Below are 13,279 nucleotides of genomic sequence, written 5' to 3' on the forward strand. Positions count from 1 at the left end.
AGAAGCAAAACTGGTTCCCATTTGAGGTTGCAGAAAGGAGACTCAGGAAGTATACCATCCATGTACACTTTCTTGAGGAGGGGGAAAAAATCCTTCATGAAAACAGTCTGGCCAAAAAGATTACTTATGAAGAACTGCAAATGAGGAAGCTGTATTGTGAAAGATAGATATTTAAGGTAAAGGAAATGTGGAAATAAGGTTAGAAAAGTAGAAAGTAAATTTTTTGAAGTATAAGCCACAAAAATAGAAAAATCATTATTTAACTATAATAAATCTCAGGACTTGCCCTGATATTTTACTGAAAGGAACAGATCACCACAGACACTATTTTATTTCTAAGGTAATTTGAAAAATAAAGGTTTAAACATTTTAAATGTTTATCTGAAAATTAAGCCTCAAATCAAAAGAGAAAACAACAAAAGGAAAGCATAAAAATTAAATGAACTGGATTAAACACAAATACAATATAATTAAATGAGATCAACTCATCTATTTAAAAAAGACAAAAGGATTGTGTCAAAGAGGAGGAGAAGGAGAAAAGGCAAGCAAGGAAGAGTTACAAAGTAATAACCTTACATCTTAAGCAAAAATTTATATAAATTAACAGCAAGGAGAAAAAATGAAGAAAATGGGGGAAAGAATATTGCAACTAAAATGTAAGAAAAGGGCAAGAATAGGCAATTCACTAAAGAAAAACAATGGCCAACGACTAGATGAAAAGATGATCAGCCTCACTAAATAATCAAGCAGTCCCTAGAAGACACTGAGATTTCATTATTCACCATCTGACTGGCAGGCACTCTTGAACTTTATGAATTTACATCCAGAGTAAGTGTCTATTAGGAGTAATCAGGGCCCTAAAAAATGCCCATGCCATGGTTTTGGGGGGGTGGGGAGATTTTCTATCAAATACAAGACATACTTACAGTATTTCAAAGTAAATTTCACTGAATCACAGAAACTTAAATTTGGTAATTCTTGGCTTATTGCAAATGATCTTTTCATTTTGTCTATCTCAAAAGACAAGCACAGACTCCTTCCTACCCACAATTCAGAATCTATGCTGCTATTGCATGTAAGGAAGGGCTCCAGCCTCAGCCTAGCTCACTACGAGGCTACAGATGTCAGACCAATCTGAGCACGGTCTCTCAGAAATCATGCCAAACCCAAACAGGACCATATGGAGGAAAATGGAGTACTCTTACAAGTGAATGGACCAGCCTCTGCAAATTTGTGTGTGTGAGAGACATGTTCTCAAATATTAAATTCTCTTATCACAAAAATAATACATGATAACTTTCTCCCTATAACCTAGTAGCTCTACATTGGAAGCAATTTGGTCCTCCAGGGCTGTGTGACAACATCTTGATATTTTTGATGGGCACAACTGAGGGGGCTATGGTACTTTTATCTAGAGGGCAAAAGCCAGGGATGTTGACAAATACAATGCACAGGTCAGTCTTTTTCTCCCCAAGAACTTACTCTATCTGGTCCAAAATGTTTACACTGCCGAGACTGAAAACCCTACTGTGACCTGAATTTTATAAAGAAATAGCAGTAATTTAGATTTTTCATTTGTAATGACATCAGCTTGCATTATAAGTCAAAGTGCGTAACTGTCACAACTTTATGGAGATACCTGAATGCACAATTGTATTTTATAGATAAGGAAACTAAGCCTCTGAATGATTCTAATTACGGTCCAGGAGCAAATGGTTAAGAGTCAGAACTCAGAGCCTGTACTGTAGTCTATTATTACATACTTATTATCATACATACCCTTGATAAGACTGTATGTGCCTAATGTTAACATCTTTTAAGTTTACATGGGCTGAAGTTGGCCATATTATTGCTAACATTTTAATGTCATATGTTATGCTATATAACTATTGAATAACATTTCATTTCCTTAGAAAAATTCAACTGAGTGAAATTTACCTCAGAATTATGCAAACAGGGCTATTGTGTACAAGGCACTACGTGTTTAGATATAAAGCAAGGGGTGTGCCGGCCTAGACTTTAAGATTCTTGATGGTACATATACACAGGTCAGTCATACCAGGGGCCACACTGGGTAGTATATTAGAGTCCCATACTGTGTAGCTTTCCCCACGGCTATGCTTAAGAACTACTCAGTTTCCTTGCAGATGATTAGATCTGTCACCTCAGATATAAAATTACATACTTCTTCAAGGATTAGGGTATGGGTAGAGGATGAGATCCACTTTTGTTTAAGAAAATTCAACACGTCACCTTGTCTCTCATCAACTACCCACTGTAATCTCCCAAAAGGTCCTCTGCAAATAATTCTCATCACTGAAAATGAACACAGTACCTATGAGGCAGTTTTAGAAATCTTTAACTCACAAAATGGGTCTTCCTTACCTTTAAAAAAATTGTTTTGCTTATGTGTTTGCCTATGTGTATTTTTAATATAAATTTTTATTGAGATAATTGTAGATTCACACACAGCTGTAAGAACTAAAAGAGAGAGGTACATTTTACCCAGTTTCCTCCAATGTACCATTCTCCAAAAGCTATGGTGTAAGATCACAACTAGGATATTGACATTGACAAAACCACATATCTTGTTCAAATTTCCCCAGTTTCACTTATGTGTACTCATTTATGTGTTTGTGCATCTATTAAATTCTACACAATATTCTCACTGGCATAGGTTCATGAATCCACCACCACAGTCACAATTCATAATATTCCTTCATCACAAGGACCACAGGTGCTGCCCTTTTACAATGACCCACCTTCTGCTCCCCCCTCCCCAAGCTCCAGCAATCACTGATCTGTTGTTCATGTCTAAAATGCTGTCATCTCAAAACTCACGTATGTGGAATCACACAAATACAACCTTGGGACTGGCTGTTTACTCAGCATAATTCTCTGGTGATTCATTCAGGTTGCTACAGGTAGCAAGAACTGTTCCCCCTTTTACTGCTGAGCAGTGTTCCATGCACGGATACCCCTATTTAATTAGTCACCCACAGAAGGGCACCTGGGTTGCTTCCAGCTTTTGACTATTTATTACAAATAAAGTTTCTATGAACAAGTCTTAGGGTGAATACAAATGTCCATTTCTCTGGGAGAATTCGTAAGACTACAATGCTAGGACACAGGGTAACCATGTTTAGTTTCATAAGAAACTACCAAACTGTTTTCCAGAGTGGCATGCCACTTACTCACCAGCAATGTGTGAGTGACCATTTCTCCCCATCCTTGTTAGCACTTGGTGTTGTAATTATTTTGTGTGTGTGGCTTTAATTTGCATTTTCCCAACAGATGATGTTCAACAGCTTTCCATGTTCTTTTTGTCATTTGTATATATTTTTCAGTAAAACATTTCATGTCTCTGTTGCCAATACCTAATTGCATTTTTTATTATTGTGGTGTTTTTAGAATTCTTTATGTATTCTAAAAACTCGGTTCTTTGTCTCTTAGTCTATAGTCTGACTTCTTAGCTACTTTGCAAGGTCTTTGGCAGAGCCAAGTTTTTAATTCATAAGCTTTCCCTTTATGGAGATTATACTTCTGTGTCAAGTCTTTGGTGTCAAAAACCCTGCCAATTTCTATATCCTAAAGCTTTTCTCTAAATTTTTTCCCTAAAAGTTCTACAGATTTATGTTTATATTTAAGCCCACAATCCATTTTGAGTCATACAAGGTGTAAGGTTTATCTGTATATTTAAATATGCTTTGGTGTTTTTTTGTTCCTAGTTTTTAAAGCTACCTTTAAGTAAGCTAGTTAATCTTTTCTATTCCAACTTTTTAAAAATAGAGGGCTGGAAATGGTGATGTGAAGAAAATAGAGAGTCAAAATGAGGTGAGATGAAGAGGAGACAGCTTTGAGAAGCCTGAGGATTTGAAGTAAAAAACAAGTAAAAACAGAGACGCCGTGTTCAAATAAGAGCTCCGCTCTCACCAGCCCAGTCACCTTGGAAAATCTATGAAGAAAGAAGCATTCTTTCAACCACAGAGAGTACACAGAGACTAGCCTCTGGCCAGGACCTTCTCGTGTCCTATGTCTCCACCTCCAGCCCTAAGTAATCAACTGGACATCATGAGAAATGGCTGCTTTGAGTGTAAAATTTGTTGTTAAATTTTAAAACGGACTAAAATAAGAAAACAAAGCCATACTTGCAAAGAGAAAAATGACTTAAAGGAAATAAATAAACGTACTCATAGTTTAATATGCTCCCTTGTAATATGATCATAAAATCTATACCTATTTCATGTATTTTGACTTTGGGTGGTGAATATACAATAATGTACAGATGATACATTATAGAATTATTCACCTGAGACCTATATAATTTTATTAACCAATGACACTTCAATAAATTCAATAAATTTTTTAAAAAAGAACTTAGAAGAGTAACTGGCACTTGGCAATATCCAATATAGTATTTTATTATGTTTCCAAATTTCCCATATTTTCCCCAAGTTTGTATTTGTAATAAAAGTATCAAAAAAAAGATGAGTACTTTTACAATTCTGTTCACGTCAAACTAACATCTCCCTTCTGCTTTATCTTAAGAAAACCAAAAGCAGGGTTCCAAGACAATTTAGAGGTTAGTAATGTATAGTCTACAAATCAAATCCAGCCACCATTTTTTTTCCATTTTACTATTATACATAACATAAAACCTACCTACCATATTAACCATTTTATGTGTACAACTCAGTGGTGTTAAATACATTCATAATGTTGTGCAACCATCACAATCCTAAAGCTCTGTACCTCCCAAATTTCCTTCACCTTGGAAAGGTGAAATTCTATACTCAATTCCTTTTCCTTTAGCCCCGGACACCCACCATTCTATTTTCTGTCTCTGGTTTTGACTACTCAAACTACTTCATCTGAGTGGAATCATACAACATCTGTCGTTTTGTGACTGACTTATTTCACTTAGCATACCTCCTCAGGATTCATCTATGTTGTACCTTATGTCAGAATTTCCTACCCTTTTAAGGCTAAATAGTGTTCTATTGTACTTATAAACCATATTTTATTTACTCATATATCCGCTGTCATACATGGGTTGCTTCCATGCTTTGGCTATGGTGAATAATACTGCTATTACCACGAATGTCCAAATACTTATTTGAGACCTTGATTTGAACTCTTTTGGGCACATACTGAGTGGAAATTTCTGGTTCACGAGATAATTATATTTTTAATGTTCTTAACATCTTTCATACCATTTTCTAGTAGCAGTGCACAGGGTTCCAGTTTCTCCACATCCTCACCAATACACGTTATTTTCTGTTCCTTCTTTTTTTTACAGTAGCCATCCTGATGGTGTAAGATGATATTTCATTGTACTTTTGATTTGTATTGCCTAATGATCACTGTTGAGCATCTTTCATGTGCTTATTGGCCATTTGCACGTCTTCTTTGGAGAAATGTCTACTTAAGTCCTCTATTTTTAAATTGTTTTTTTTTTTTGCTCTTTTGTTGTGAGTTTTAGAAGTTCTCCATATAGTCTTCATATCAATCCCTTATCAGATATAATTGCAAATATTTTCACCCAGTCTGTAGATGGCCTGTTTACTATTTTCTTTTTAATGCACACAATTTAAACATTTTCATGAAGTCCAACTTGTCTAATTTTTCTTTTGTTGGCTGTACCTCTGATATCACAGTTAAGAAACAACTGCCAAATCCAGTGTCAAAAAGCTCTTGTACATTTTCTTCCAAGAGTTTTATGGCTTCAGGTCTTATGTTTATATCTTTGATTCATTTTTGAGTTAATATTCGTATCTAGTGTTAGGTAAGGGTCCAACTTCATTCTTTTGCATGTGAGTATCTAGTTTGCACAGCATCATTTATAAAATGACTACACTTGCCCATTAAATGGTCTTGGCACCATTATCAAAAATCAACTGAGTATATGCAAAGGTTCATTTCTGAGCTGTCTATTCTATTCCATTGGTCTATAGGTCTGTCTTCATGCCAGCTGTACCCTGTTTTGATTATGGTAGCTCTGCAGTAAGTTTTGAAATTAAAAAGTGTGAATCCTTCAGCCTTGATCTTTTTCAAGGATATTTTGGCTATTTAAGGTACCTTGAGTTTCTATATGAATTTTAGGATGGGTTTTTCTATGTTTGCAAAATATACTGAATATCAATGGATTTTGACAGGGATGGTACTGAATCTATTGATCACTTTAAGTAGTACTGGAATCTTAATAGTATTATTCTTCTAATTCATGAACATGGGATGTGTTTCTATTTATTTATGTTTTCTTTAATTTCTTTCAGCAGTGTTTGTAGATTTCATTGTACAAGTCTTTCACTTCTTTGGTTAAGTTAATTTCTCAGTATTTCATTCTTTATACTGTACTATAAATGGACTTATTTTTCTGATTCCTTTCTGGATTGTTCATTGTGAGTATACAGGCACACCTCAATATATTGTGCTTTGCTTTATTGAATTTTGCAGATACTATGTTTTTCCTCAACACTAAGGCAAAACACTCCACCAGCAAAAAGATTACAATTCACTAAAGGCTCAGATAAATTTTAGCAGTTTTTAGCAATGAAGTTTTTTTTTAAAAATTAAGGCATATATACTACTTTTACTAGAAATATGCTATTGCACACTTAACAGATTGCAGGATAACATACACATAACTTTTATGTGCACTGGGAAACCAAAGAATGTCATGTATTCTCACTTTATTGCAATATTGAAATTTGCTTTATTGCAATTGTACATGGAAGGCTAAATATATCTCAACTAATTCAGCCTCCATCAGTGAGAAGTCACCCTTGTTGCAGTCTTCTCAAGTCACATGTATGCCTGAACAGTTTCAGTAAAAGAAATTTACTTCTCCCAGGGAACCCTATTTGGTTCTGAAATTATTAGCCTTGATTTTAATACTTTTGCTTAAAGTTGACATCTTTAGAGCAAAACTCTTCAAAAAGGTATATAATCTTCAATGACCATTTTAATATGCAGACATTTTAAGATAGTAAATCTCTTTAGTTTCTTCCTCTTATTGCAGTCTTTTTCTACACTTTGATCTTTTTTCTTTGCATGCATGTATAAGAGAGAAACTATTCTTTTGAATCATTTCCCCTGCCTAAAATATGTTTCTTCAGCACTTAGTTTATCTCTTTTAGTTAAAAAGAACATACTGATTTTTGTGTATTGATTGTCTCCTGCTAACTTTGCTGAATTCATTTACTAGTTCAAACAGTTTTTTTGTAGAAATACTAGGGTTTTCTATTGGGTTGGCCAAAAAGTTCATTTGGTAGCGCTTAGTTGTCTTTAACTTCATTTGAAACAATTTTGCTAGACTGTATTTTGACAGTTGTCATATCAGCATGCATTTAAAAAAATATCAAAACTGGTGAATTTTTGTGAAGCCATTTTAATATTGAAGATGGAAGAAAATAAGCAATATTTTCTGTATATATGCTTTATTATTTCAAGAAAGGTAAAAATGCAACAGAAACGCAATAAAGGTGTGTGCAGTATATGGAGAAGGTGTTGTGACTGACCGAACATGTCAAAAGTGGTTTGCGAAGTCTCTTGTTGGACAATGCTCCACAGTTGGGCAGACCAGCTGAAGTTGACAGCAATCAAGTCAAGACACTAATTGGGAATAATATCCAAGTCAATAAAGTTATTGGTGAAAATGAAAAATATGTCTTATTTTATGGAAAAAAACCTAAACAGACTTTTTGGCCAACCCAATACATATGAGGTCACATCATCCGCCAACAATTCCACTTTTTCCTTTCCAATTTGTAAGCCTTAATTTCTTTTTCTTGTCTATCTAGTCTGGATAGAACTTCCAGTACTATGTTAAATAAAAGTATTAAAAGGAAATATCCTAGGGGAAAAATACAATAAAAAATAAATTAAAATAAATAAATTCGATCATATAATAATAAAGAAGAGTATGATTCTTAGCCTTATTCCTGATCTTAAAGAAAAAACTTTTGTTTTTTCACCATGGAATATGTTAGCTGTGGGTTTTCATATATGGTTTTTATTATCTTCAGGTAGTTTCCTTCTGTTCCCAGTTTGTTGAGTTTTGTCAAATAGTTTTATTGCAACAATTGAGATGAGTATGTGGTCTTTGTCTTTCATTCTATTAATGTGGTATTTTACACTGGTAGATTTTCCTATGTTAAAAATTCTTACATTTTATGAATAAATCCCACTTTTTAATGTATTAGTCTCTTATATCAGGTAGAAAACAAGAGTGGAGTGTCAAACTAGTGTTAAAATAACACTAGCTTTTATAATTGCCCCCGTATTCACTTTTACTAAGATCTTTTAAATTTTATTTATTTTCATTAATTTTTTAATCCTCACCCAAGGATATGTTTACTGATTTGAGAGAGAGGAGGATAGAGGTATGGAGGGAGTGAGGAGGGGAGGAGACGAGACAGAAATATCAATCAGTTGCCTCCTGAACATGCCTGCCCCTACTGGAGATCAAACTCACAGCCTAGGTAGGTGCCCTGACCTGGAATTGAATCCACAACCTTTTGGTGTACAGAATGATGCTCCAACCAACTGAGCCAACCAGCCAACAGTACTGAGATCTTTGTTTCTTCATATAGCTTCAAGTTGTTCTCTAGTGCAGTTTCATTTTAATCTTCAGGACCCTCTTTAGCATTTTTTGCAGGGCAGGTCTAATGGTAGTAAACTTCCTCATCTCTTGTTTATCTGGGAATGGCTCCTTCACTTTTGAAGTACATTTGTGCCAGATACAGAATTCTTGGTTGATAGTCTTTTTTTTTCTTTTACAACTTTGACTATATTGGTCCACTGACTTCTCACCTCCAGAGTTTATGATGAGAAGTCTGTTGATAATCTGAGGACTCCTTGGGTATGATAAGATGCTTCTCTCTTGCTGCTTTCAAGATTCACTTTGTCTTTCAAAAGTTTGGTATTTATACTGTGCATAAAATGACCTCTTAGACCAACCTACCTTCTAAGCACACCAATTAAGAATTTATCTCTTTTCTCTAAGGCAACCCTGTTAATTCTCAGGCAGCAGAGAAACAGAAAGTGTAAAAGCTTTGGAATGAAACTTGCTTAATGAATTACCTAGCTAAGATTCCATCAAGCACTCAGAAAATTGGTAGTTCTGGCTATTACTGCCTTCTAGTCACGGTTTCCTATCAATGAACACTCAGAAAAGAATATTTGCATCCACTGTTTCTTCACCAAAGTTAGAACACAAAATTATAAATTCTTATAAGCTTTATTTATTTTTTAAAGATTTTATTTATTTATTTAGAGAGAAGGGAAGGGAAGGAGAAAAAAAGGGAGAGAAACATCAATGTGTGACTGCCCTCCATGTGTACCCAGCTGGGGACCTGGCCTGCAACCCAGGCACATGCCCTGACCAGACACCAAACCAGCGACCCGTTAGTTTGTAGGCCTGTGCCCAATGTAGTGAGCCACACCAGCCAGGGAAAATTCTTACAAGCTTTAAAAGAGCACACTAAATTCCTCACGGACTCTCAACTTATGAATGTTGTGGAGCTTGCCTTCCAATGTCTCAAAATTCTATTCTAAGCATTCTGGCAGAATAATGAAAACAAAAACAAAAACAAAAACAAAAAAACAGAGCTAGCCTCTTCCTTGGGCTTATCTTCATTTGTTTACAAGAAGAGTTAGATTAGAAAACAGATTAATGCTTATAAATGATAAAATATCTTTTTAAATTCAATCTTACAATATTTCAGAGGAACAGGTTAAAAAGAACCAGCCATTCTGACCAGTTAGCACTGAAATATGGTTTGAGGACTCCCTATGGTAATGGGTCTTAATGCATGTTTCTTCTATTGAGATGTAGGAGTGTTTTGTGTTCATCTTAGGAACTATTTGGTCTTTATATAATCTATACTCCAAATCTCAGCAGCCTAGCCAAGCAGGAAAGATAATGAATACAGCACCTAGAACAAAAAACACGGGCTCAGAAGACTCCTACTATGTCTAATCATAACCTAATATTACCAGTGTTAACCCAGGGAATGTGTCTGAGAACTGCACATGCACTGTCTGCAGAAAGAGCTCTGAAACTCAACAGGCTAGGTACTTAATGGAGGTTAGATTCCTTCTCAAGTAAATGAATACTGAACAAATTATTTAACTTCAACAAGCCTCATTTTCTTGTCTTTAAAAAACAAAGCATCCCTGGTTAGTGTGATTTGGTTAGTTGGAGCCTCATCCTGTAACCAAAAAAGGTTGTGGGTTCGTTTCCTAGTCAGAGCATGTGCCTAGGTTGTACATTTGTTCCCCAACCAGACACCTGTAATCTCTGGTCATGGTGCGTACAGGAGGTGGCCAATCCATGCTTCTCTTTTGCATCAGTGTTTTTCTCCCTTCCTCTCTCTTTCTAAAAGCAATGAAAAAAAAAATGTCCTCAGGTGAGAACAAAAAAAAAAAAAATCAAATCCAATCTTTGTAGCAAGTTTTAAAATGAGTTTTGACAATTTTTATTGACTTGTGAAATAAGTTTTAGGACTAAAAAAATTACTATGAGCCAAGGCACATGAACATAACATAAATTCCAGGATCTTGGTGGGAATGGTCTCAGGCAAAATTCTCGTTTTAAATAATGTAAAACAAGTCTATTGCTTAGACTCTTTCCCTTTTTTTAATTTGGAGAAACTTGATAAACATTCTGCCGCAGAAAGCCTACATGTACATACTCTGTTTTAATCACACTCAAAATAATCAGGTGTTAAGAAATAGTTAAACCTATGGGAAAATTTTTGTCAGAAAGAATGACATTATGTCAAAACCAGAAGTATTCATAGGAAACATCCTTCAACATTAAAATGAACAATTTTTATACATATATTCAAAAAGGTCTTATATTCTGCTACTGGGGGATATATAATACATTATCTGTAGCACCTCAACATTAGCCATTCTGCAGGAGTCTCAGGGAGGTTTCATTGTAGCTTAAGTAACCAAGTGGTAACACCTGCCCTCAACATTTTCCCAGTCCAAAATTACCTTTGCCATAGAGCTAAGAGGTCTCAACCAAGCTCCTGTCCAAGCATTTCAGCAGACCCAGAGTATACGCAAATCACGTCCCACTGCACAAAGCTCTTCCACAAAGTCCAGATTTCCAATATGATCAACTTGCCATCTAGATGTCTAGTTCCTAAAGGACATGGATACTTCCTCAATCAATAATTCTTGGGGGAATTTCCCAGAAATTCAGCCCTGGTTTGTCTACCATCCAAATCCTGCAAACAAACACCTAAAGGGAGATATTTAAAACAGTTATCCCTATAGGTTCTCCAAGTTCTCATCTTGTGACAGATTAAAGAACTAGGAAAGGACTAAGATCATTTTCTAGTAAGAAGACATTATAAAACTAGAGATCATTATATTATCTTCACTCTTTATTCAGTTTTAAAATATAAAAAGCCATACAAATACTTTCTGCAAGTACAATGCAGCCACTGTCTGCTGTGTTTCTCAACATCTTTAATGTAAAGGGATAAATGACGCACTTATTTAAAACTTTAGAACCAGTTTTTTATCTCGATCTCTTTGTGTGCTTAGTGTCTGAAATCTAAATTTATGCTAAAATTCAAATAGAAATCTTTTTCCAGGTCTCTAGCAAAATCATCTCTCTATAGCTTTAATCTAACTTTAATTTTCACTTTCCTGCCTTTATCATAAACTACTAGAAATATCTTTCCAGAATTATTTGTCATATATTTATATTGTCATGTATTTATAGTTATAAACAAGTAAACAAAAACATCATAGGTAGCATCAAGTAATATAGAGACTAATAATCACACCTAGCATGAGAAGACCAGAATTCTAATTCCAGTTCTACTACCACAAAGTCATAGAATTTTGGGCAACTTTCTTAAATATAAAATGAACAAAAATATATCAGTTTTGATGCCAAATAACATGGTACTTGAAAACACATTTGTTCCATCATTACAAAGGGGTAAGACTATTAGACAAGCACAGAATACGATTAAAATTTGGGGAAGAAAAGAGAAAACATCCCAGCCACACAAATTAGAGGATTAGTTAAGATGGCTTTTGCTGCCCTGGCTGGTGTGGCTCAGTGGATTTTGTGCCAGCTGGTGAACCAAAGGGTCGCTCATTCAATTCCCAGTCAGGGCACATGCCTGGGTTTCAGGCCAAATCCCCAGCAAGGGGCATGCAAGAGGCAACCACACACTGATGTCTCTCTCCTCTCTTTCTCCCTTCCCCTCTCTCCAAAAGTAAATAAAGAAAATCTTTAAAAAAATAAAGCAGTGTTGTCTAACAGAGATATAATGTAGGCTACATAATAGCCATATCAAAAAAATTAAAAAGATAGCTTTTACTGTTCCTTTTCAGCTCTGAAACTCTAAACTGATTTTTAGCTGGGAAGATTAAAATAGGCTTCATGGTGATATCTGATCTAGGTATGAAAGGAAGGACAGGATTTTATCAGGTTACACTTTCTAATTTTATGTAATGTATATTTATGATGGGCAGCCAATGACAAGTGGAAGAATGATATAGATGTAAATTTATAGAACTTATACTCTTTAGAGAAGTTCTTGTCCAGATAAATATTTTGAGGACCAACATCCGAATTCATGTTTCACTCACTGGCCCTGTCTTCACTGAGCTCACCAGATTCCACTGCTCCTGATCTGGCTCATCCCTACCCCTCCCCTCCCCATTACTTGTGATAATATTTCATTTAAAAGACAATTCATGGAGATAAGGAAATGTTTATTATTACCAATGATTCTACTGACCTTTCTGCACATAAAACTCATAAAATATATTTCACAGAAGCTACGTATTTAAAAGAAAAATAATAATCAGATATTATTCAAAACCTGACACTGAGACAATTCTTTAATTTAAAATGAAATTACCTGTAGTAGCCCTCCATCGTCAAATCGCAGTACTTCTATTATGCTCTCCGACTGAATAAATGCTGTGAAGGAAACAAAACATACTATCACTTAAAGAAACATGAATTTGATGTAAATAAATCTATTTACCTTAAAGTTAATTGCTACAATTTTATATTTTAAAAATATGCTGCTTGATGGAAAATATGACCAATACTTCTGGATTTTAGCAACAATAAAATATTTTTAAAAATAAAATAATACAACTCAATTAGAAACTGGTTTTAAAGACCTATAGGCTGTGTAAATCACTTGCAAAATATCTATTTTTACTATACTGCCAGAGAGCACAAAACAGTTTTACTCAACTAGATGCAGATTATTTCCATTGACAGGTT

At 34.8% G+C, this 13,279-nt stretch overlaps 1 protein-coding gene across 2 annotated transcripts in view; it reads right to left on the reverse strand.

Moving 5' to 3' along the window:
* TMEM131 (transmembrane protein 131) overlaps positions 1–13,279 on the reverse strand; it is a 221,560-nt gene that overhangs the window by 162,142 nt on the left and 46,139 nt on the right. For both annotated transcript variants that reach the window (XM_045827146.1, XM_045827145.1), the window contains exon 2: positions 12,903–12,964. In XM_045827146.1, coding sequence (XP_045683102.1) covers positions 12,903–12,964 — 62 coding nt within the window. The remainder of the gene's footprint in view (positions 1–12,902; positions 12,965–13,279) is intronic.

Source organism: Phyllostomus hastatus, unplaced genomic scaffold (assembly GCF_019186645.2).
Source record: "Phyllostomus hastatus isolate PE091 unplaced genomic scaffold, TTU_PhHast_1.1 phas_scaffold_78, whole genome shotgun sequence".
Classification (NCBI taxonomy): Eukaryota; Metazoa; Chordata; class Mammalia; order Chiroptera; family Phyllostomidae; genus Phyllostomus; species Phyllostomus hastatus.